General features: G+C 40.0%; 1 protein-coding gene and 1 long non-coding RNA gene across 9 annotated transcripts in view; one reads left to right on the plus strand and one right to left on the minus strand.

The window, feature by feature from the left end:
- Positions 1 to 25,692, minus strand: LOC119153294. Its single transcript, XR_005106106.1, has 5 exons — positions 25,681 to 25,692; positions 25,508 to 25,509; positions 18,076 to 18,148; positions 6,040 to 6,043; positions 1 to 12 (listed from the first exon to the last, which is right to left on the minus strand). It is a non-coding gene; the product is annotated as an uncharacterized LOC119153294 (long non-coding RNA).
- SCAI (suppressor of cancer cell invasion) overlaps positions 1 to 25,942 on the plus strand; it is a 44,597-nt gene that overhangs the window by 9,592 nt on the left and 9,063 nt on the right. For 4 of the 8 annotated variants that reach the window (XM_037399527.1, XM_037399528.1, XM_037399530.1 and 1 more), the window contains 11 exons: positions 6,337 to 6,468; positions 14,223 to 14,318; positions 14,946 to 15,032; positions 15,608 to 15,706; positions 17,045 to 17,141; positions 18,706 to 18,804; positions 19,912 to 20,064; positions 20,914 to 21,015; positions 21,791 to 21,892; positions 23,450 to 23,528; positions 25,643 to 25,742. In XM_037399527.1, the coding sequence (XP_037255424.1) occupies positions 6,337 to 6,468; positions 14,223 to 14,318; positions 14,946 to 15,032; positions 15,608 to 15,706; positions 17,045 to 17,141; positions 18,706 to 18,804; positions 19,912 to 20,064; positions 20,914 to 21,015; positions 21,791 to 21,892; positions 23,450 to 23,528; positions 25,643 to 25,742 (1,146 nt within the window). Of the gene's footprint in view, positions 1 to 248; positions 311 to 4,544; positions 4,647 to 6,336; positions 6,469 to 14,222; positions 14,319 to 14,945; positions 15,033 to 15,607; positions 15,707 to 17,044; positions 17,142 to 18,705; positions 18,805 to 19,911; positions 20,065 to 20,913; positions 21,016 to 21,790; positions 21,893 to 23,449; positions 23,529 to 25,642; positions 25,743 to 25,942 lie in introns of all 8 variants that reach the window. The other 4 variants (XM_037399525.1, XM_037399529.1, XM_037399523.1 and 1 more) reach the window with 3 other exon arrangements.

A 25,942-nucleotide genomic window follows, 5' to 3' on the forward strand; every position in this document is an offset into this window, starting at 1 on the left:
GACTACCCTCTTCTACCAGGCAGCAGATTATAGTGATCCTGGCTAAGTGATAAAGTCTGGCCAAGGTGTGTGTGTAATACGGTTATTTAACATATCTATGCTTGACTTTCATTGTCAGCTTGATTTCCTTGAACCAGAGTATTCCTTCACCGTTCACAAAGCGTGTCTCGCTTAGCAAGCCCGAGTCCCAGTATAGGACCAGTAGGAAGTGCATACTGTTGACTTCAGCACTCTTTTTTCCCTTCCAGCTGAGCCTGGAAAACCTTAGCCAAAAGACGGCAAACCACAGGGAAGTGGAAACGTGTGTGATGTAAGTGACACATAACTTTAAAAATACTGGCTAGCATCATGAAACTTTCATCCGTTTCCCATACCCCTCCTCCTGCTGCCTTTCAATTCCAACTGCTTTGCATAGTCTTGCCATCTTCTGGGGTGCCTGTAAGTTCTTCTGTGCTGGGTGCTGCAATGAGATGAATTTGCTAAATCTATTAATGTATTGTACTAAGCAAACCTGGAATTGTACATTCAGAGAGACTGTGTTGGAAAGAACCTGGCAGGCGAAGTGCAGAGCTTGGCTAGCACAATTTTTCTGCCTTGTATGGCCTGAGGAGTTGGCAGAATCTTTGAGAGAATAATAAGTTCTGCTGGAAGTCACCATTTTCTGACTTATTTTAACAGTCTTTTAAACGAATGTTTCAGTATCACCTTTTGCAGGCTCTGGAGATCATTTTTTAACATGAGCTGCTTCAGAAAACAGAAGAAAAATTGTCATGCAAAACAGTTCAATAGTTTCATTTGCATGAAAGAAAACAAAAAGCATTTTCAAACACAAGAACAAAAAATTAAGTAGGTAATACTTCTGGTATAGCTGGGCTGTCAAAACTGGGAGAACTGTCTGCAGAAGAGGAGCACAGATGTGTGGGGTTGCTTTCAAAGAGGAGAGGTCCACATGTGGATGTACTGCTGGTTGCATTTTATTTATATTTTTCATTTGCAGCTCAGTAGTCCCCAAGGAAAGGGCGATGTCAGTAGCTATATTCCTCCCTTTGCTGTGCCCACTTGCTGTTTCTAATAATAATTCTTTCTCCTCTCTGTAATGCTGCTGCATTACAACACCGTCTTTAGTGCAGGGAAGACCTCCTCCTTTCCTGAGCTGCTCGTGATAGTAGTTCTTCCTTTGTACAGCACCAAATACCACCCCCTCCGGAGCATAATAAGCCAAAACCAGTGCATGAGGGAGCTAATTTTATTTTCCTTCTCAGTCAGCTGGAAGAGCCAGCTTCACCTATAATTTAACGTCTCCTGTTGTCCTTTTCTTTCTATCTTCCCATCTTTCCTTCATATTCAGGCATGTGCTGTGGCTGAGTGAAACCAGGGTTTAAATTGCAGCAGCGGCTGTCACATGTCTGTAACGAAAATGCTTCTTTGAATTTGAGCTCTGTGGAAGAATTACGTTCTGGCAGCTTTTCTAAAGATATCTCACAGAAGGAAACTGTCATGCTTATTACTACCTCACTTAATTCTTTGCTGCTTTTATTTCTTTCTTGGTTGAAACCCTTATTTCTTTTCCTGGTTATTTTTTCCTAGAAGGAAAACTGTTTGCCCATGATGTGATTCAGTCTGAATATTTTATAATGTATTTTCTGTATGGTGTTATTTTATAATCATCACAAAGATACATTTGACATGTAGTGAGTAAGGACCCAGTCCATTCTGAGCAGGACTCATGCTTACAGTTAAAAGTGTAACCTTTAAAGATTTTTCAGTAGGACTTTCCACAGTACTGTGTACATGTGTAAATACACTGGATAGTTTAGAAGTGCTCCTGTTTTCTGAGTGTAATATGTGGCAGAGCCAGAACATGCCTTTAATTATCCTGCAAGAGAGTGGAACTTCATCTCATGCATTGTCGCTGTCCAAAGTGGATTATTTGGAGCATACCTGTTCTGTCATCCTGGAGGTGTTATGTCTGTTGCATCTATTCTATCCCAGAGGCAATTGTGCTTGCATCTTCAGGTCATTAAGAACAGAGATGGTTTCATAACTGTCTGGGTAACTAAGGTTTCATTTCATTCTACTTTTAACTGTGATTTAGCTGTTTTATTAAGAAATAACCCAGAAACAAAGAGGGCATATTGAGGCTTCTGCGTTTAATTTATTATGTACTAATGGAGTAGCTTTTCATAAGCACCCAGAATCTTCTCCATTCATTCTGTTCAAGTGTCTTATGGTCACCTCTCTCCCTCTAGAAGCATCAGTAGAAAATGAGATTAATTTTTGCATCTGTCTTACTGTTTAAGTGCTTCAGGTTGAGTGAGAGGAATACCATCAAAGTGTTTGGCAAACAATGAAGTAAGGCTAAGCATGCCTGAAAAGCTGGTAGATAAAATTTTCAGACCATGATCCAGGACAGAGTTTTTTGAGTTACTCAGAGTTCTGTTCAAAGGTCGTTCTAGCGTAAGCATTAAATGTGTAATTCAAAGCATGCTGATGAAAGTATGCACTGAATGTTTTATTCCACATCTAACATGGAAGTCTTTCTTTTATGTGATATGAAATACATATGGCAATCCAGATTAGAACTGGGTCGAAGGCATATTTGGAGTGCTGAATGGTAAGGATGTTTTCACAGCAGCAACTATTGTTATCAGTTTTTTTAGTTTACTACTATTAGCTGTATTTCAGTCTTTTTGTATCAACATCCTATTGCTGAGTACTGGTTGTAATGGAAGTTAAAATTGGGAATAAATTTAGAAGTTTTAGCAGAAGTTCTGGGAAAATTTTGCCATCACACACATGCAAAGTTTGAGGTGTAGTACCATAATGATCTAAGTACACGTCTTTGTTTTAAACCACTGTTTTGGTCATGATAGGTAATAGTGCTTTACAACGATAATCTTCCATGGAACACTGAGCACATTCCATGTTTGCAATGGTCGTCACCTGCTTAAATAATATCAGATGTTGGGGTAATAATATGCATTGGAACTGTTGAATTTTTCAACACAATCTAGTTTTTATTGTCTTTGCTAAGTTCACGTGACATACAGTTGTATCAGAAGTCTTCTATTGTTGTAAGGCAGGCAGGTCCTCTATACATAAAACCCAAGGTTCCTTCTTGCAAATGAACCTGAATTTTTTTTTTAAGAACTCATTTTAGAGGACACAGGGTTATTCCTTCCTTTCATATCTGTGTTTCTGCTACTTCACTTTTTGTGGTTTTTTTAGTTTTGTGGTTTGTTTTGGTTGGATTTTTTTTTCTTTAGGTCTCTGCTTTTGGTGCTTGTGGCAACTTCACTGAAGTGGAACTTGATCAGACATTTATGTTTTGATCTCTAAAGCAATAAAAGCTGAAGCTTTGATGTATGTATACACATGTTGGTGTATGTGTGTTTTAAGATTTCAGCTTACTCAGTTGTACAGTGATGATGTAATCTTGCAGGTACTGTAGTTTTATGTCTTCTATGTGGAATGGTCTGTTTTACCAGTAGGGATTCTCTTCTGGAGAGAAGTTCGAGTGACTGAGACTTAACTACATTTCCTCTTTTTCAAAAAGTAAATCCCTGACTATTCTTTTAAGTGTGCTCCTCTTGCATGCTGCTTCATCCAAGTCTCTGCCTCCTACTCCTCAGCTTGGCTATATAATACCACATTTTAGCCTAAACTCAGGCTACTGGTTGCCTTAATACCATCTGTGTGGCTTGATTGCAACAATCATTTTTTTCATTTCTGAACCTGCGAATAAAGGAAAAACTGAATGTGCTGGTGGAGCGTCTCCAGGGTACGCTAATTTTTCAGGTCTCTATGCAGTGTCAGAATGCGCTTAAATGTGGTTTGTTTCCTAGGTTCCTTCATCAGCAGTCTCTGATAAGAAGACAGGTTGTCTCTCTGCTTTTGGCAGTTTCTTTCCATGAGCAGAAAAGGTTCTTTTGCCCTTTGCTTCAGTAGTAGGTCCAAACCCATGTGCCAACAGCTGTATTGGGAGGCTGACCATACAGAATACTCTCCAATATTTTGTTTTGAGTTTGGTAATATATCTTTTTTTTTTCTTTTCTTTTTCTTTTCTTTTTTTCCCTCTCAGTTTTCTCACTTTCCGCAAACTAGTATTATGCTAAATATTTAAGAATTGGCTGGGCTTGGAGTAGGCTTTCAAAATACACCTTAATTGTCTATAACCTGAAAGAATTTTTTTATCTCCTTTCTTTGCAACAAGTATTTTTCCTGTTTTCTGATACCTTTCAGGTTGGCAGGCAATGGATTTTCTAGCATATCTTTTATTGATTGCATAAATGGCCGTCTTCACAGTGGGTCTAGTGGACTCCCTCAGCGTGAGAACTGCAGTTGTTTTTGCTTGCCTGGGCCAGGGCTAACACAGATTCAGTTGGCCAATGTTGGCAGTGGTTGGGGGAGGTGGGTAGTATAACTTGAGGGTAGCAGAAAATAAAATTGGCTTTACCATTAAATTAATAAAATTATATACAGACTGTATGAGATATACTTTGCAATTTAAGCAAGCTCTTCAATTTTTGAAAATGTATCTGAAGCTGCTCTAGAGTGCCTGGTCTACCACAGTGGAGTGCTGCAGAATCAGAGGGCCTCGCCGCAGGATTTAGGTCACCCTTGCTGCGGAGCACACAGGACCTGGGGTATTGTCCCTCTTCCCGAAATTCCTGAATCACCTCCTGGCTACCTCTGACATCTGCTTTTTAGCTGTCACTGTTCACTTCGATTTCATACATTGGTGCTTTTCATACATTGGTGCTTTTAAGTATTCAGTGTTGTTTGTTTCATGCTGTGTGTAAATGCTTAGGGATTGCAGACACAGGCTGGTCCTCACAATACTCACGTCCTGCTTGCTAGGCTCACGCCAACAGCTTTTGACATCTGAGTGGTGTCTTCTGAACTCTCTTTCACTGTCTGGCACCCATACTGCAGTTACCTGACAATACATAGATACTTCCTACCTTTTCCTGGAAGGCTTCAACAATAGTTTGTGCAGTGCACCCCATGTCCTTGCACTAATACTCTAGTGCACTGTCACGTGGGTGTGTAAAAGACAAGTGAATGTGTGCTGCTACCTTGTCTAAACGGGGAAATCATGAAACTGCTTGGCTGGCAGGAGATGCTCACTAATTTATCCCCAAAAGGTGGTGGTGATGGGTGTGTGTGAACTGCCAATTCCTTCTGTGGTAGGCATGCAGCGTTTGTTCAGGAAAGTATTTGGTTATTGTGAAGGTTTTTTGTGACCATTGATGAAAGATGCTTCTGGGTACTTCCCGGTGACTGTAGGGATTAGCCTTTGCCAATGCCTGGCTTGAATTGGGACTTATAGGTAATTATTTGTGCAAATAGCATTCAAACAGAGTTTCTGCACAGATGGAAACTTGTTGCTTAACAAAAGTGCTTACCAGGGTAGAGAAGTTGCTGAAAGTAAAAGCTCTGCATTTGCCCAGTTAGAGGTGTGTTTATCTTCCACTAAAATTCTTCGAGAGCACAGAAGAGCTAAACTGGCAGCCATTTTCAGAGAGAACATGTTTTGTTGCTGCTGCCGATAAATCTGTAGCTTGCCTTAGGATGATCAAAAGGATAACTTTATATCTACGTATGTTTAAGTAAGCTTTTAAAAGCCACTCTGCCTTTATAGGCTTTCATATTCCCTTACTTATTGAATACTTGTATTATCCACATTATATCTTCGGTTTTTGTTCAGCTGATTACTGCACAATATGACATTTTGCTCCTATGAACAGTAAAAATAGATCTGCAGGTATAATTGTGGGCAGTGCAAGCCATGGAATTAAACAGTCATGAGGAAGCGGTAAAGAAGCAGGGTATTTTTTAGCATTCTGTCTAAAATTGCTATATTTTAGCATTAGGAACTAGTGAGCTACAGTCTTCAGCAGTTACAGAAGAAAATGAATTGTAAATGGAACTGAGGCTAGTCTCTCTAAATATGGCTGCAGGATAAACACCTCTGCAGAAAGGCAAATTTAGAGGTTTCTTTGTCCAAGTATGAAACCCAAGTACTGTTTGTGTTACAGTCCTTTTGTTGGCAGTTTTGTGTTTGTGAAGATAGTCCTCCAAGTTATTTTATTTAATGACTCTTGTGCCACTTTTATTTTTAATTTTGCTTTGTTTTAACTAGTGCATTGTGCAATAATTAGTCTAATGCTTTGATTCTCAGCTGTTACTTTTAATGAGTCTTGAGAAGAGTTACCTGTGGGAGAATTGCATGCTCTTTGTTGCCATCCCCATGGAACCGTACATGCATCTAATCTGGATCAGTTCATAGTAGCCCTCAATTTTTGAGTAATATGGCTATTTTCTTCTTCATAGGACTGAGTTTGCCCTAAAAGAAATCATGTCATCAGGAGGAGCTGAAGATGATATTCCTCAAGCAGAGAGGAAAACAGTGACAGACTTTTGCTACTTATTGGATAAATCTAAACAGCTATTCAATGGCTTAAGGTTAGTGCATTTTTGACAGTATTCCTTCAGAAAAGCATTGGAACATACACTTTAGTATGTGAGTGATGCTGAAGTCAGTTGTACAACTAACGTTTCGAACTCAAACCCAATAAATTTGTTTAGGAGATGATAAAGCTATGTATGGGTGGTTTTGGACCATGTATGTAAGAATGTCTGCAGGAATAGATGTTCATGCATTTCTTCTGAGACAGTAGGGAAGGAAGTGTGAGAAGGGCGAGCTAAACATCTCTGTCGTGTCAGTTAACAGTAAACTAGAAGTTGGAAATTCTGTTAAATTGATGGAATTTGTACTGGAGTGTTACAAAGTATGCAATTAAAGACTTAGTGCGGCTGTGTACAGTCAATGGCATGCAAGTCCAAAACCCCACGGTCTCTGTACCAAAAAAACCCCAACCAAAAAAAGGGATGAAAAGGATTGACCTAGGTGGGAAAAAAGCGGGGAGGGAATACTTTGGAGAAGAAATTTAGGAAACATCCAAACCATAGCCTGTATGTGTCTGGTGAAACATGCTTAACTCGAACTGTAGAGAAAGGTGAAATCTGCATTTATCTACAAAGCATCTGCAATAACATCTAGAAAGTCTAGCTGTTCTAGCAGCACCAATAATAAGGGGAATAAGAGTAAGGGGAGTTCAAGGAAAATAGTTCATGTTTGGACAGTGATATAGGCATCCTGTTTATGTCAATATAGGCTGAGTTAAAGATTACGTATTCAAGAGCCGTTTTATTTGTAAGGTTTGCTGTAGAGTCTCTTAAGCAACATGGGTTTTAGCTCATCTTGTTGGCAGTTCAGCCTCTTCCTGGTCTCTGAGTAATACTCTATGTTTGGGCCCATATAGCTTGCTGTTATTCAAACACAGATGGTTAGCAAAGATGTTTTTAATTCCTCTGCCCCCTGCTATTGATAATCCTTTCATGTGCTTTAGAAGTTGATTACCAAATCCAAAACAAACATTTTGTGCTCCAAAATCTGAATGGTAAATGGGCAGTAGAGACAAGGAGTTCTTGGTGATTGCATTTGACACCCCATGAAACAGAGTTTGAAGCAAAAAGACCAGAATCTTGAGGCCAGGATTTCCAGGACCATATATGCCATTACACTGGCTTTCTGATACAGGTTGCTTGAAATTTTGTCCTGAGTCACCGAAGAGTACAAATTAACAGAGTTCATGTCTGGATGCGTGGTGTTTAAGTTCAGATCCCAGAGATGGCAGAGTACCTACAGCCATTCTGGTTTGTCCTTTGGCCATGGAGGGAGTTAGTACTTGTAGCGGATTTCCAGATGAGAGATGTAGTTTCTGTGTACATCCATGGTATTCTGCAAAAAAGAAACATTCTTATCCAGCTAGATGAAAAGAAAATGGAAAATACCTTTGGATTAAATTTGGGTAATAAAAATAGAGAGATGGGCTTCAGCAGCTGGCTCTACTGTGTGAAAATAAGAATGTACCAGAAAGGGGGCCTGCCTCTGTCCTTACTTGGTACAATTAATGTAGTTGCTTCTTGCACTGAACTTGACCACTCTTTCACCTACAAGGCCTGTGACTGTTACGGGCATAATGATTGTATAAAGCAGCATTATAATTTTCAAGTATCTCCTCTGTTAGTGCTTGTTTTCTTCTGGGTAGCTCACCTGGAAATGACTTGGCAAGTATCCTAATTCTTAGTCCAGTTGTTTGCTTTTTCCGTCTAGCATAATAAATGCATTTGATGCATTCCTGCCTTCTGTTCTGAGATGATGGTCTTTGCTGCTGTTTTATGCCATGCTCTTGTCCCTACCAAGTTTCATGGAAAAGAAGTGATGGGGGAGGGAGAGGAGAGCAATGATTTCCTGAAACCTCCTCTGGGCACTTCAGCTACAGGGAACTGAGCCTATAGCTGTGTTGGCAGCTGCTTAGCTGTTGCTTCTGCCAAAAATGCAAGGGCTCAGCCTGCCACGTCTTTGTTTCAGTAGCATTTCCTTCCTCTCTTCCCAATACAGATGCCAAATACAGCATTTGAGGAAAACATATGATGATCTGCCAAGGTTGCTGCTCCAAAGTATACTTCATGCTCGCACTACCAGTGATACCATCCTTTTGTGGCCATGTCTGCTAGAATAACTTATTGGGGAGGTTGTCTTTCTAGTGTCTGTACTCCCTTTTTGAACACCCTGAGCTGTAAGTTAGAAACAACTGTTAATGAAGTATGTTCCAATTGCTCTCTTCTTTCCTTTCCCAGCTCCCACTTGCTTTTTTCATGGAAAAAGGCTGCAAAGAGGGAGCGTGTTAGGAAGCAGTTTTTCATGGTGTACTGTTACCACTTATTATTTTCTTTCTAATATTCAAAAGTGCTTAAATGTGTTCAGCATCACAGAGAAGCTTGAAACTTTAAGAAATGAAAAGTCTTTCCACATTTATCATACTTTATCAGATTATAAGGTCTTGTTCATTGTGCAGGCTGCAAGAATCACTGTCCTTTCACGGAAAGAGGTGATAGTGTTTAACCATTCATTTTGTAGACTTCTAGTAAGATGCAGGTTGAACCTCTTAGTTTTTTTCCATGCTGCTGATGCTGATTTAGAAACAACAGGACCCTGTTACCTTCAGGTAATGCTGCAGTAGTACCCTGCAACATACTCTGTCTGGTACTGGGGAGGGACTGGCTTCTCACACTGACTGCATCAGGAAGGCAAGTTACTCGAGTGCTACTGGTGTGCTTACTGTCTTTGTGGTTTAGGAGAAGCGATGGGGAAGCTATGCCATGGTGCTGTTGTCCCACTGCTGCTTAGGTTCTGGGAACAGGACCCTGTAATTACTACAAGGCTATGAACATAAAAGGAAATTGTCTTTTTTTATCACCTGTCAAAACTGTGAATGTATTTAAAGCTCTGAATGTTAAAGTTGCAGTTATTGTAACCTTCCTTTTTGAAGTGTACTGCTGAGTCTGTAGGAGTTTCTCAACATCTTTATGTCTCTGGAAGTTGTCCCCATGTGACAACTTCCGTGTGGTGCTGGCCAAACAAACCTCAGCACCTTTAATTGGTTTTCGGCCAGTATTGCCCAGCTTCTGCCAACAGCGTGGCTGAAATGAACTACTGACAGGAAATTAATTATGACACATAAGTAGGGCTGGTTTTTGCTGAGACTATACAGCAAGAATTGGTTAAAACTCTGGACTGTCCGTGGAATTTATCCACCAGCCACTCTAGTGTGGCAAGGGAACAAGTCCTCTGTGTGCCATGTGAGAAACCCATCCTTTTAGAACATCTGAGTTTGTGTCTTCATGTCCACTTTGGAATGTTTTAAAAGCCAAGAAATTGGGAACAGTTTCCGCTTGTTGTTGGAGGCTATTGTAATGAAGTGTGTAACTGTCTTCCTTGTCTGGATGGAATTGTCCTAAATCAAAGTATCTGGATTCCTTCTTGCTGCCACCTTCTCCCTCCTATAAAGCTGATCACCACCAGTAACAGCATGAGCGAGTACCCCTTCCAGTGCCCGTTTTGTACCCAGCATCCTCAGCCAGGCACACCCCGGAGGGAACTGAGGCTGTTGGCTTTCTGTGCTGCTTTAGTATCCTTCTGTAGATTTGGGAGTAGCAAAATGTCTTGCTGTAACATAGGTCTTTTGCTCTCAAGTTGGGTGTGTAATTGCTTCTGGATCATATATTCCCTGTCTCCTTCAGTGGGAGGAGCTCTGTTATTAATCTACTCTGCAATCAGCTGAGTCCTTAGTATTCTTTTGGGCTGTTCCTCACCAAATAATGAAATCCTCTGGTCCGAATAAAAAAAGCCCAAACCAAACTGCACTGTGTCCTCTTTTGCTTATGCATCCATTTTCTCACAGCATACATTTCTTGATACATGGGAGCAACATGCATGACATTCAGAACACAAAACAGTAAATGGATGGCAGCAATGGCAGCTCTTGTCTGCAGAAATCTGTGGTGAAACCATGGTAATGTATTGTCATAAATGAAGTTTTATTACAGCCATGTCAGAATACTATCAAAAGAACAAGTGCTACTGTCTGTTTCCATGGAGATCTTTTCTGTTCCCTGGGGAGCGAGGAATCACATGGTATTGTGCAGCTATGCCAGCTGCAATTAGGCGAGCATGCTATTTGAGAAACATACATGTGGACACCCAGCAGTGACTGTGGACAGCAGCAGCCAAGCACGTGTACACTGCGCTAACAGAGGCTTTTAAAAATGCCACTAATTTTTATATATTCAAAACTAATGCAGCCTGGTGAGCTGAACTCGGCTTTACAGGAATGCTTAGGCTTGTACAGAGGAAGGTACAGAATCGAGGGGGGTGACAGGTGCATGAGGCAAGATGACAGATGAGGTATAAAGAGCCTGTTAACTTACTGATGAGGGATATATGCATAACCATGATCAGCGAGTAGTTACCTGCCTATTTCTTAATTTGTGGACACACCTACTTCTCGGTGCTTGAGAGAAGAAGGGTATGTTTTCTTGTTTCCTTATGTCAGACCTTTGTTCAAATGTCCTAAGCAACTTGGCCTAGAAAGCCCAATTTACTACTGCTAGGATTCTTTGAGTCAACTTGCTAATTCAGTCATTCTTTGAGTTAGTGCTAGGGAACACTGATTTTTTTTTTTTTTTAATTTTTTTTTTAATGAGCAGTTTTAGTGTTGTTTTGTATTCACTTTTGATTATTTTTTTTAATGTTGAAACTTGTATTAAATTTAATTGGCATATCCACTACCTCTTGCTATATCAAAGCCTGCAATATATCTTATGCACATATTTGGACAGTTTCTTAACTTTTGCTTACCTAAAATGTATACATCTGTTACAACGATAGAAAGTAGTGAATTATTTTTGCAGTAAATTATTTAAATTCACATGTGTTAGTATGAAGCTATATTTGGATGAAGATGTTGGTGCCCTGAAGCACATGTTTATACTCCTGTCTAACCCTCACTACACCAAAGTATGTTCCAAGATGTTGAGCAGCCAGTTGCAAGTGTGATGGGACTCCCCACCCCCTGTAAAATCCTGCCCAGATTCCTTGGCATCTTTGTAGAATAGCAGCAGCAAGTACTGGAAGGGTTTTCTAGGCTGATAAGTCATAGCTGGTAACAGATTCATTCTACATGTAGTAACTAAGCTAGGTCCCTTCAAGCTGCGTGGGAAGTACAGTTGGCTGATGGGCAAAGGAATATTAATTTCCTTTTCTACCTAGGGTGCTGTTAAAGCAATTACAGTTAGCAGAAGTGCGCCAGTACGCTGCTGTGGAAATCGTAGTGTACTGCTTTGCTTGTCTTACTCCTCCAGAAGGCATGGCAAGGTTTCCAAAAGGTGGTGTTTGCCTCAGTCTTGACCTCCTGGGCTTGGAAACAAAATAAGCTGCTTTTCCGTCTGCTGAAGACTGAGGTATTGGATGATATGTTAACCAGCGCAGTGATTTGAGAGGTCATTCCCTGAAGAAATCATTCTTGAATCAAATGAAAGATTATGCTGTCTTAAAAAAGCTGTTCCACTTGTAGAGTTGTATACCTCCTTTGAATCAGCTTCAGCATAGATTTTTAGGCAATGTGCTCAGTGAGACTAAGCATTTTTGGTCTTCTGTTGCATTTATTCCAACATTCAAGTAACTCCCAGGTGACAGCCTTCTGTTAGGATTGAGAGCACAAACTTTTAAAGCTAAAATCCTTAAGACTACATCATAGTTGTGGGGTGGAGGTGGAAGGAGATACATGACAGCGTGGAGGTAGGAAAGTGGAACTGAACTGGATTGACTAACTCACCTTATAGCACTGGAGACTGATAGGAAGAAAACAGAAGGTCTCAGGTTCTGACATGTCACTAGGAGTTAGAGGGTGACAAATGTGGTGATGATGTAACCTGACCCAGTGAATGTTATCTGTGGGCATCCATATGCTTGCTTGACCTGGTGACACTTGGACAGCCAATTTATGTACAATGTTACAGGGTCTGTTTCTGAAATGCAATGAACAGCCTCATCTACTCAAAAAGATTACTTCCTTAATGAGTAACAAGAAATATTATCAGTTTAAATGAACGAATTTCCATTAGATTATACTGCTTGCTCTTTGGTAGGGTGTTTGGGTTTTTTCTTTCATATGATGTTTTAAGAGTCTTATTTAGCTTTCTGTGCATATAACCATAAAATTACTTCTCTTTTAGCAAGGCATTAAGATGTTTTCAGTCACCTGTTGAAAAATGCATGTAGGAACATGGTCATTTCCTATTTGGACTCATTATTTGTAGGCCTGTTCTCCTGGTGCTGTTGAGAACCTGTTAATATTGAGGGGCCTTGATAAAGGCATGTTTACAGAGATTAAGAGACCATGGATTCCTTTTTGCCCTTTAGAATGTATTTGCTCATAAATACCAATGTTTTTGCATGTATCTAGTCACTTGAGTCATGTTAACTTGCTCATGGAGAGCACTGCTTCCATCTGCTACCATTCCGCATGTTGGAGTAGGCATTCCAGAATCCCAGGCATGTCTGAAGAGAACAGGATCATGTGTACAGTGTGTCACATGTTCATAATGAATACCATATAAATACACACATGTTTCATAACTTAGAAGTGAATGTCCACCTGTGTGGAAGCTGTTGGACAGGACCCATCTTGTTGAATCTTTTGCGGAGGGAGAGTCAGCCTTTCGTTAGGGTCTGTGCAGGGGGGGATTGTCCGTCTGCAGCTGGACAAGCCCTCTCGGGTAGGACACTAAAGATTGTGGAGATTGACTGGCAGTGGACACTAGAAAAACTGGAATAATTCTGCTGTTCTTGCATTTGAGGGTTGTGTTACTGTCTTAGTAGGGAAAGTTTTACTTCAAAAGCTTATGGTTAAGCTGCACACCTTCAGTCGCTTATGGTTAAGCTGCACACCTTCAGTCGCTTATGGTTAAGCTGCACACCTTCAGTCGCTTATGGTTAAGCTGCACACCTTCAGTCGCTTATGGTTAAGCTGCACACCTTCAGTCGCTTATGGTTAAGCTGCACACCTTCAGTCGCTTATGGTTAAGCTGCACACCTTCAGTCGCTTATGGTTAAGCTGCACACCTTCAGTCGCTTATGGTTAAGCTGCACACCTTCAGTCGCTTATGGTTAAGCTGCACACCTTCAGTCGCTTATGGTTAAGCTGCACACCTTCAGTTTGATGTTGCAGCATTGTCCTTTCTTTGTATGGAACCTGCAGGGCTCGCTCAGGCAGTTTAAGACATTAGCTGTCTGTGTCCCCAGTGATTAAATGTAGGCAATCACTTGGAAGATTTGCAAAATGCATGGGACTTTTACTAACACTGATAACTTCAATCCTTTTGCATTTGAAAAGTGCCTAGAGAATTTGGCTGAAAGTTGGAAGCGATAATTAGGAGACAGCACTGAAGAATTTCTTCCTCTCCCCAATACATACTTCTTTCTCATATATATGCATATGCAGTATTTTCTTGTATATATCTTAAATTAATATGCTGTCTGGCTTGTGGCGTGCTTTCAGGGATACTATGGTCAGATCTTGATATATGTACTTCCTACAGGCTAAACAGGATTCCCTTGCAGATTCCAGTAACAACAGGTTTTGAGAAACTACAGGAATCACTGTGCTTGTAGTTCTGGGTGCAGGCAGTTCTAAAGCATTTCAGTCAATTCTGAGCAAAGCTATTCTGACACTGACACAAATACGCTGCTGTCACGCTGGGCTGACTGAAATCTGCTCCCTAACTCCATGTTTGTTACTTGTCTGTTGCAGAGATTTACCTCAGTATGGGCAAAAGCAGTGGCAATCCTATTTTGGGAGAACATTTGATGTTTACACCAAACTCTGGAAGTTTCAACAGCAACATCGGTAAGGGAATGTTGTAGGCAGACATGTTCTGTGGATTTAAGTGTTAACTTTAATCTCTCCTATGTGTAGGGCTCCTAGTTAAGATTGAGAATTCACTGTGTTATTAAAGCACGAAGGGAGGGAATAGTCACGTCCCAGAGTGCTCAGTCTAATGAATTAAAATGTTGCAGAGTTTTTAGGGTGACTTTTTTTAACAAAACCTTTTGCTCTACTTGAATGCATGTTGCTTTAATGTATTACCAAAGAGAAGCTGGGATGATGGCTTCTGCAGTGCAGAACCCATCTGGAATGGTGTGAAGCATCTTGCTGCAGCGTGGGCTCTGATCCTTCACACCTTAAGTTGGCTGCGCAGTCTGGGCGTTCTCCTGGGACGTTGTGACCTTTTGTTGTGTGTATTTTGTGCAACATACTTCTATCTAGCTCTTGCAAGCTTATGCAAGATAAATGGTCCTTGTTCTGGTGTGTGTATGCAGTGCTGTTTGCTCTGTGAGGGGAGTGCTACTGGGAGTGCTACACTGGTCATGAAAGCTGAATTTGGCCCTATGATGGCACTTTATCTTGTCTGGTGTGATGTTCTGAGAAATTCTGGAATGCCTTTTAATCTTTCTTTTCTCTCTTGCAAAATAGACAAGTATTGGACAATCGGTATGGGTTGAAGCGGTGGCAAATTGGGGAAATTGCTTCCAAGATTGGGCAGCTCTATTACCATTATTAGTAAGTAAGCACAGAAAAGGATTCAGAAGGCGAATGCAGTGTTAGTTGCAGCTCCATGCCAAGCACTTGGATACTCAGTCAGGAGAAATGAATGTATCAGTTGAGTCATGATGCCTGTTCCTGAATGAGAAGGCCCTTGGGACTGCACAGGGGTGCTGCAGAGAAAGGCACCCGTGAGCCCGATGCCACATTGCTAGTCATGTTGATACTAGGGACTCATCTCCTACCTCAAAAGTGTTTCTAAGTCTTTCGTGTGTGCTGCATTTATTTGACTCTAGTGCAAAAGCATGATTTACAAGTTTGGGAGCTTAATGTTCATTTAAACTCTTCAATTAACCTGTCACCTGTACATATGGGTACAAGATGGGCAGATTTGATTGTTGCTTGAAATGGAATCCAGGCTCTGAAATCTGTCTTCCCAGCAGGCACAAAGAATGAGAGTCTGGCTTTCATATGATGTTACTTGCGGAGTGAGTTTTGCCATTGATGCGCAAGATGGTTGAGGGGGCAGCAAGGGAGGGTTTGGCATGGATTTCCAGCTGAAGCTGTGAGCTAATCTGATTTTTCCTCTGCAGCTTGCGCACTTCAGAAACCAGCTATCTCAATGAAGCTTTCTCCTTCTATTCAGCAATTAGGCAGAGGTCATACTACTCCCAAGTCAACAAAGAAGACAGGTATGTCTGAATGAATGCCCTTGTTTTTTAAAGACTAGAAATGTGTATGAAAGTAGCAAAATAATTATCAACTGTAGGAGCAAAACTGGGACAAAATCAGTGTTGTAGAAGGAAGTTACTTTTAATTCTCCTGTCATGATTAAAAAACTCAGTATAAATAAGAGTTTTACTGTATGACTGGAGGAATATTCTATTATCTGGTCCTGGCTAGCAAGCTACTAGCCCCAAAGCTTTGTCATTTTATGTCCTGAGCAGTATCAGTGCTGGGACCTAGTAAGCTGTGGCTGAAGATAGGTCAGTTGGGCTAAAGCAGAGGAACCTGTTTGATTCTAATCAGGCTTTTCAGGGGAACGTCAGTTAGTACTGCAGTACAACAACCCTCTGTAACTGACTGGGACAAGGTCCAAGAGCTTCAAGAGGCATAACATCTTCCTTTTAAGACACTATACTGAGAAAGGTACACTCAAAGCAGGGCTGTGTTGTGGCAGTGCAGAAAATGTGCTGCCTGCCGAGAACATCGCTATAAATAAGAATAGGTAGAGAACTCAGTTCTGGATCCTGATCTTACATTCTAGCCAGTAAACCATGGTTCTTTCATTAAAGTATAGTTAAAGAAGAAATGATTTGAAGTCATAATCAAGATGAATGCAGGAGGTTGGTTAGGGAGTTTCCTGGCAAGCATTCAAGGATCTCTAGACTTAAACTAATTGCATGTCTGTAGTCTTGCTGATGTCTAAATGCACCTGTGTGCCACAAAAAGATGGAAGTTTCCTTGCTCTGTGCTGATACCTGTTGATCCTATTATCTTCTCTTTTAAAAATCTCTAAGTTTCAGTCTGAGTGCTTGAGCTGTTTCAGACAAGATAGGATTGAGCAAGCATGTTTCTAGATGCTGTCAGAAGATTTTAGAAATGGATGGGTAATTATAGGTTATGCTGACTTGCTGATCTCTGAGTTGTCCCAGGTGGGTGAGCCCTGAGCCAGCTGTGAGTGTATCATGTGGTGCAGTGGGTCAGATAGTGCCTGTGAACTCTCAAAAAGTTTGAAGAGCCAGTGATTATATCTGACTCCCATGCCTGTTCTCATGTGAGGAGACTGGGGGGAAGGGGGAGGCTGTGGCTTTCTTGATGTGTGTTTTGTGTCTCTGTACTCAGTTTTAATAAACCTCTAAGCAGCCAGGCAGCTATTGATCTCCTTGTGAATTCAGTTAGAACTCTTAATCTGCAGAGTGTTCAGCCTTGCTCTGGTCTTAAATTCCTCTTCTCCCTTACCCCTGTTGCATACCTATGTTCTATTTTAATCTCAAATTTGGCTGTGGTGTTTTTGTTGTTGTGTTTAGGCCTGAATTAGTGGTTAAGAAGCTGCGTTACTATGCAAGGTTTATAGTGGTTTGTCTCTTGCTCAACAAAATGGATGTTGTAAAGGACCTTGTAAAGGTATGTCAAAATGAGGATAAAGGTGCTAAGGGGTGGGAGGTTGCTGGTTATTCAGGACTTTTCTGCTAGTTAAGGAATCCATAATAAAGTCTATTTTAGTTGAAATACCACTCATTAGATCTATGATGTTAGCTGCTACTGCAGCATAGCCTTTGTTTTTTCTGCCTCATTTTATTCATTGTGCTGTTGGATGCCACAGAAGGAAGTAAAGCTTTGGAAAGATCCAGTATGATGGGAACATTTGTCTGGAGAAAAACTTTCCAAATTTATATGGTTAGTTAGGAATAAACTCTTAAGATGCTTGTTATTCATCTGAAAACGTGGGGATGATCTGATAACTCTGAGTATGTCTTCATTCCTGTAGTGGATTTAAGATATCAGTGGAATCCCCTTCACCAAGTCTTCATGACACGCTGTTGCTTGGAAAGGCAGTGTCTCCTAGCTTGATACTGCGCTTATTTCTCTTCCCTTCCAAACTGCTGTTGCTCTGTCCCATGTCTAGAACACATCCCCAATACATTCTGCACCTTCCAGAGACCCATCAAAATTAAACCTTGCTAAATGATATAGATCTTACTATGAAACTGTGGAGGCTGGATCTGCATATGCCTCTGCCGTGGGAGTAGACTGAATGCCTATAAACACAATTCTTTAGTTACAGCAAATAAAGAGTACAGGCCAATGTTGGATCATTGCTTTTCTAGTATACCTGACATCCGTCATAGTGAATATCTTCTGTGAATCAGACATGCGATAAAGATACTTGAAGCTCAAATGATTTGAGCTTCACCAAGTGAAACTATTCCAATAGCTGCAGCCTGGCTAGGGAAGTATTCTTTGACTACAACAGAGGTACCCCTGCCCTCTTACCAGTATGAACTGGCAGCTGTAGCCCAAAGCACCTGAGCCTGAGGATGGCAGGGAGCGGGCGTACGTTTGGTTTAGTGTTAGGTGGTCCTGTGAGGAGCAGGGAGTTGGACTCGACAATCCTTATGGGTCCCTTCCAACTCAAGATCTTCTGTGGTGCTTCTCCTGACAGCATATGCTTCCCAAACCCTTCTAACAACCTTGCTGCAAGCAGCTTCTGGTATTGACAGTTTTGTGTAGGTTGCATTACTGTCTTTATGTCTAAGCTTACTTGAACTGCTAGCTTAGCTTAGTAGCAGCTAAAAAAGCCATACCATTCACTTCCTCAGTGTATTTAAAGTTACTTGTAAGCTGAAATGTGAATCCTTGGTATCTGTAGCTTAATGGTAATAACCAGTGACATAGCTGTACATGAGTGGGATAGTTATACTTAACTCCAGAAATTCTCTGCGTTTGGACCTACTTAAAAGACACTTTGCATTGCCAAAACTCAGTGTAACATTGGCGTTCTGTCTCCTGAAAGAGCGCGTTTTGGCTGACATGTTAGTCATAAGTGTGCTGCATATGTTCTCAAGTAATTTTTTATTTATTTATTCTTAAAGGCCAGCACAGCTAACCAAATTGTAAAGTTACTGACTGCCTGTTAAGCTCTCAGTTAAAGAAGCGACTATGTCTGTCTTTGAACTTTTTACATCAGGAGCTGTCAGATGAAATTGAAGACTACACTCATCGTTTTAATACTGAAGATCAGGTGGAGTGGAACCTGGTTCTTCAGGAAGTGGCAGCATTTATTGAGGTGAGAAAACTGTTCCCTCTTAGTTGTTAGTTTAAAAGCAAAATTTTCTGACTTGTTCACTGAAGTGTTTCTGTATCACCACCTCTGTGCGGTAAGCAGGTGTGCCACATGCAGGGACAGCGTTCCTGTCCAATTCAATCATTGAAATATGTTCACAGTAGCATAACAGTGACAGCCATTAAAGTGCCTGAAGAGTCAGATGTGGTCATGTAACGTGTTGAAGACTGAAGCACGAAGCTGAGATACACTTGATCACCTTATTGTTTTTGCTCTTGGTGTTCAGAAAATGGTGGAATTGAAAGCACAGCAGTTATCATGGTCAATATTTTGGAGACTGCCAACTCCAATTCTGTGTTGTTGTGGAAGCCAATACAATTTGCTGACGCTCTGATTGTATTTCAAGGTGTACTTTTGTTGGAGTACTGGTCTGTTCCACTGGCAATGCATAAGCAGTATATAGTGGAAAATATGATGTAAGTATGGCAGTTAACTGATAGGTTAGCACAGATGTAATGTGACCAACTTCTAAAGTTTGTTACAAGGATAATAGATGTTTTTTATTCTGTCAAATGAAACAGTGTTATAATTTCCTCCTTTTGTACAAGATGTCATTATGTCACACAAGTATTTATTTAAATTTGGCGGAATGGATGGCAGCATTATCATTTTCTAGTCTCCTTTGCTGTTTATTTCTAGGAAGAGAAGGTGAACTAAAATAGTGCAGGGTTCTTCTGTACTGTAGGAATGTTTGGTTTGTTCTATGTGAATTTGTAAGGTAGGTTGTTGATGACATTTGGTTCCTCAGGTGTAGAAAAGCTGAAGCAGAGTTCATGTCATTTGAGGAAGTATGTTTTCCTGTTTGCTGTACCTTCACGTGCTTTTACCATACTGTGTATTTGCTTGCAGTCCCTAAGAGCTGTTGCTTTTCCAAGTGGTAAGGCATTACTCTGTAGCCTGCATGCCAATATACAAAGATCTGTATGGTAAATTAATAAAAAAGAGCCTAAGTTATGAAATGTTTACTGTAGGTGACAAGACCTTTGATCTTCTGACTGCAAATCTGTATGTCTTCTTGAATTCCTGATTTATTGTGGTTGCTTTTTTTAGGCAGACCCTGTCATGGTTTTAAATGACGACAACACCATTGTAATCACCTCTAACAGGCTTTCTGAAACAGGAGCTCCGTTGCTAGAGCAGGGGATGATAGTGGGACAGCTTGCTCTTGCAGATGCGCTGATTATTGGGAACTGCAACAACCAGGTAAAGGCAATTTTGGGGTCTTGGGTTTGTATCTTTGGAGTTCAGAGTCCTGCCCCCATGACACCCCTTCTGATCATGCAACAGAGATTCCAGTTGAGGTGAACATTAAAATATTTTGATCATGATGTTGCAGTGGCAGCAAGAAGAGGAGGCTCTTATTTCTAAGAGCTAAAAATGAAATGTTAGCTATTAGACCTGTGGTACTGACCTCTTACAGCTTATATTCATCATGTCAATTAAGTAGATACAAATGATTTTTTCATATATTTGATTGTTCTTGATGTCCAAGCATGAGAGGCCTCTGGGTTACGTCTAGAAAAAGCTTGACTTAGGCTTTCACGTGGCCCACGTAGGCTTGTTGCAACTGAATTTGCGACAGGGGAAGGGGTTTTCAAAAGACATTCAAGGTTTTGGTTTTTAGATGGTAATGATAGTGAAGTTGTACAGACGTTGTGACTTCTCTCTGAGGTGTTTTTTTTTTTCAGGCAAGCAAGGGAGTTGTATCTAAGTTATAGTTTGTGTATCTTTACAAATTTAGACAAAATCTGAAAGAACATGGTGGTTTCAGCACTTGATTTGTAAACACTCCAGGAAAATCTGTAATTTGTGAAGGAGGGGTCCGTGCTCCAGTTAACTGGCCTGGTGGACCAGTAATAAACAGACTTTGTCCTCTGTAAGGTCTTGTAAAAGTTATTCACAGGTCTTCGGAAATGCAAAGATGACACTGACAGATCCTAGAGAGACAGAAAATGGTCTGTCTGGTATGCAGTCGAATTGCTTACCTGGAGAATTCCGAAGAAATACTTTTTAATCCGTATCTGGCAGAATAAACTGTTTGACTCTTTGCAGGTCAAGTTCAGTGAATTAACAATTGATATGTTCCGAATGCTACAAGCACTTGAAAGGGAACCAATGAATTTAGCATCACAAATGAACAAACCTGGAATGCAGGTAAGTTTTATTTCAGTGATAAACCTGGCAACAGATCTTAACAGCTGGGTTGTTTGGTTTTTTCATTTTAAATAGTGTACTCTTTCAGTATTGTTGGTATACAAAACAGGCTAGTAAAGCTGGTGTAACTCTTCCTAGAAGTTAGTGAAGCTCAGACCTGTGGAGTTTGATCCAAGTAATGTCTTCACACACACAGACTTTTTTTTTTCCTTGTTGGCAAACCTTCAATAGTGACAGAATCGCAGAAACAACTGTTTGGGCATCGTTTCACCAATGGTTTACGTTGGTCTAGCTGAGGCCCTTTTGAAGGGGTGCCATGCCTGTCCTTTTCTGTGTACACTTACCCCTTCCTTTGTTTTCACTCTAGCAATCATGCAGCCAGATAAGTTCACCAGCTTGCTAAGTCATCTGAAAGTTAAATACTCCCTTCAGGGAAAGCATTAAACATATTTTTATTTGGAGGCAAAAGGAAATACACAGATTTTCATTTATTTAATTGAGATGAGGAATTAATTTTTTCACTCTTAGGTGATGCTTTAGAAAGTAAAAAAGATTCAGGAAAGAGATTTAAATGAGGGATAATAGAAAGTTCTGGTTCAAATACTGTGTATCTTGGTTTACTGTGTACTAGGAAATGCAGCATGGGCAGACCATTTGTGTGGGAAGTATGGTGAAGATGAACGTTCTAATAAATGTAAATTTAGAGGGTTGTGAAACTGCTGTGGTAATATAAAGTTGTTGGATTTTTTGTGGGTTTGTTTGTTTGTTTTAACAGGAATCCACGGAGAAACCAGCCAGGCGGGAAAACCCCCATAAATATCTACTTTATAAGCCAACTTTTAGCCAGCTATATACGTTTTTAGCAGCATCATTTAAGGTTTGTGAAATCAGTGAATTTTCTGTAATAGAAAAATATCCACAATTATATGTGATACTGAATAAAATGTGGCTGAGATAATATTTTATATTTCAAGATAATGAAGCCTTTTCTTAAAATACTCAATATGAACTTTTAGAGAGGATGGAAGTATTATAGATATGTGTAAACTGTATAATAAAGGCAAATCTGTGGGTTACTGTTAGGCAAAGAAAAAAAGTTGCACCTTAAGACAGAAACCCAGCTTGCTGTTACACGGCAGTTACATCACTGCTAAAGTGTAGCCATCTTCAAAGCAAAGCTTGAACAGCTCCTGTGTTGTCCAGCATCGTGTGGTGCTTGGCAATGCTACAGAAAGTCTTAAGTAATGTGATGTAATGTAATAGCTGCATATGATTTAATGTTGCCCAGTAATTTTATTTGTGTGTATGTAGGTACACATGCATATACACAGAATTTATATTCATATATACAGACAGTTATATACAAAAAATAAGTGTTTCGTATATGAAGTTAGTTTCTCTGTGTGTGTATATATATTATATGGGAAATATTTCTTGAGATAAGAGATCTGGAGTACAGAAAAATCTTAAGAATATTCTTCTACTTCATGTTGTGCCAAACACAATCCAAAATCAGGGAAGTATGTTGAGAATCTGTTACTTCTAAGCACTGTATGAGTGGTATGTCGCCGGTTCTGTATCCCATTCAAATTGTATCTCTCTCCTGCACATACTATATTTTTGTCTGCCTGTTTTGTTACCTACTGTTGTCTTCCATGTAAGTAATCTATACCTTTGTGGACTTTTCTTAATACAGTTGCTGTGCTTATTTTAATTTCATGAAGTTGCTGGTCTCACTATGCTTAATTATGACTGTACAAGTCAGCAATTTAGGGTTTAGTAGTAAAAACAGAATATGAATCCTATAAAGAAAAAAGTTTCAGTTTGTTTCGAGAAACAACTGTAAAGAAACAGCTGGTGAGGTGAAGGAAGTGCATCCTTACTACTTTAGAATTTTGGGTGCCTGCATGCTCAGCCTTTTGCAGAAATTAAAAGCATCTGTTTCCTCATGCAGACAGCCCATTAGAAAGGTGCAAAATAGATTTCTTTTACAGGTTTATACAGAAACGTGTATGTGTTGTGCTTGTCCAGCCAAGAAGGGTCAAGGCAGAGAGGCAGATGTTGCAGACTCTGGAGTATTTGGAAATAAAGAACTTCCTTTAGGATCCTGAATTGTTTGAGATTTAGGGTCTACATGGATCTTGGCAGCTTTTGGTTTCCATGTCTTGGAAAGCCTCAGATCTGGCTAGATAGTAGGAGAGTCTATGTGGAAGCAGATGCTTTTTTAGTGCTGCTTGAACCTCTAATATCAACCTAGAGGTTTGTGTGGGGAAAAAGAAGTGTATATACACATAGGAAGAATAGAGTGAATGGAAGCCAGAAGCTGGAGTAGCACAATCTTAAATGACAGTGTGTTTATGAAGGTGATGATTGACTATTAAAATAAACTTACACATTTCTTCCCTTGCCACTCTTCTCTTTATCTGAATTTCAGGAGCTGCCTGCAAACAGTGTACTGCTGATTTACTTGTCTGCCACGGGCGTGTTTCCATCAGGTCGTTCGGATAGTGAAGGTACAATAAAGGAATGCTCCCTGTCATGAACAGGGCTTGAATTCTCTTTATGTTCCAGGACAAGTGACCAAGAAAGATGTCACAAAGCTCCTTTTAAAAAGTCAAGTCAATTTTATTCGCCTGTTTACTTAGTAAGATAGCCTTCTTTTTCCACAAACAATAGTTGATTCCCTTTAATTAGTTTTAATTAGTGTGTGTTAACCTGAGACCTTTTTAAAGGGCATACTGAGTTTTTGATGCATCTGAAGTATTAAAAGCTTCATCAATTTTGAAGAGCACATGGCTCAGTTGATGCATCAGCACAAAGTTAATAAAATGGCTAAATGGCACTTTGTGATTCTTTCCAGTTTCCAGTGCTATGAGAACATATGGTCAGGGGATGGGTGGTAAAAGGGCTGAAGCGTCTGCAGGGACTGTTCTATTTGCACGCTTGTTAACCTGACAATTCAAGCCCTTCTCATGATTTTTGACAATTCCCCTCACCTCATCCTCCTCCTCTTTGCAACCTAGCAGAATATTTGGATGCAGCTGCAATCTAAAAGCTGAAAGCTGGTTGGCTGAAGTAAAGAAGTCAAAAGATCTGTTTATATAATTTAAGGGGGGGGGGAAAGAGTTTTTAACATCCTAAATATTGTACACACCTCATCTGTTTGAGACTTGCATTCCTTTATAAGATGCATGCCTTGTCCATCCCAGTGCATGACTTACAGAGCTCTGAAAATGTTAAAGGAAAAAAAAAAATCCCTGTCAGTTTTGGGTTATGGCAGTGATTTTTTTGAAAATGATTTTAACATTTTCCTTTCTGCTGCAACTTGGTGATAGGTTCTAACTAAACTGTGTTCTTTAAAGCCTGTGGTATGTCCACTTCACTGCATGTATCGTTTCAGCTTGATACCTTACTGTAGAGGCATCCAGGCTGTCATCTGAAGAGCTCATTAAATGAATTCCATTACAACTCCATTCTTTTAATAAGGTAGCGTAGTCTGTACAGACCAGAAAGTTCTACCTTATTAAAAGGGAGATCAGCTGCAAGTTGCACTGTTTATTGCCTGTAAGCCATTTGTGTTTGACAGATCATTTGAGACATTTGTAACAGTGCTAAATTAATGTATGTTCTGTTCCTAATTTTGTATCCCCAAAGCTTCCCTTAAAATGGAAAGATGTCTTATGTATCCAAACCTGAAAAAATTGCATTTGGTGGCCAAATACGGGTCAACCAAATGTCTGCAAATGTGCAACAAAATGAGGAAATACTAATACTTTATTTTACTAATGTTAGTGACATTTCATACCCATTCCGATGGCAGAAATGTTTCCTGGTATCTCTAGCACATGTCGTCTTGTGTAGGATTTGATATGGACTTGATACTTTTTATAGCCATTACTTTCATCTTTGCTTTCCATCAGACAGTTAGATGGGTAGCTCAGCTGTGCAAACTTAGCAGAGTATTTCTTTAGCCTACCTTTGGTACACATGGCCAGGTTGTGTGCATGTAAAATTTGTGAATTCTGTATTTGAAATCTTAAACCTTTACTGCAGATTCAAAATCTGGTTAAAACTGTTTTGTCCTTTCTAGGAGTATTGAAAGCATTTTCATTCTTGGCGCTCTCTCTTCTGCTCTTTGCACTGTTATAACTGCAGATGATAGCATTATAGCTATTCTGAGAGGCTCCAGGGTTTTTGATTGATTTAGTCTTATTTTTTGATCAGATTCTGGATCTGGAATATCCTAGCTCATATAGTAATTTTACAAAGGTATTGATTCTCCTGTATGAAATGTGTAATGGGGTTTAGTCTTTTAGCTATGTAGTCTAGAATACTAGAACCAGTATTTGGATCTTTTGTATTATGTCTGTGAATAAATAAATTAGAAGTTATTAAGTTGCATTGCTTGCTTCTATTTGATAGATGCTGAAACTACTAAAGATGTATAAAATAGAATATGTAGTTAGTAAAGTCTCCACATTCCTCCATCCACTCCTTACAACTGCAGTAGTTCAGATTCACTTAGTTTTTTGGGATTTTTGGTTGCTTCCTCGCTTTCATATAGTCATTAAATCCATAAGAGGTGAGTTGCCTCCACTAATTTTAGCTTTCTTTTTGCTGTGTGTAGGTCCATATGATTTTGGTGGTGTTCTGACAAACAGTAACCGAGACATTATAAATGGGGATGCTATCCACAAGCGAAACCAATCTTACAAGGAGATGCACTGGTAAGCTTCATGAGTGTGACAACTGCAAATTCAGAATAAACTGTCTTTAATGGAGAAACATGTATCAAAGCCTCTGGAATTCAAACTCTTTAGTGCAGGACATCATAATGTAGATTGACTTGAAGTTGAACAATTAGAAATGAATATGCAACTCTACATGATGCTTTAAACACTTAAAAAGTATTAATGTGACGTAACGT

Source organism: Falco rusticolus, chromosome 9 (genome assembly GCF_015220075.1).
Source record: "Falco rusticolus isolate bFalRus1 chromosome 9, bFalRus1.pri, whole genome shotgun sequence".
NCBI lineage: Eukaryota > Metazoa > Chordata > Aves > Falconiformes > Falconidae > Falco > Falco rusticolus.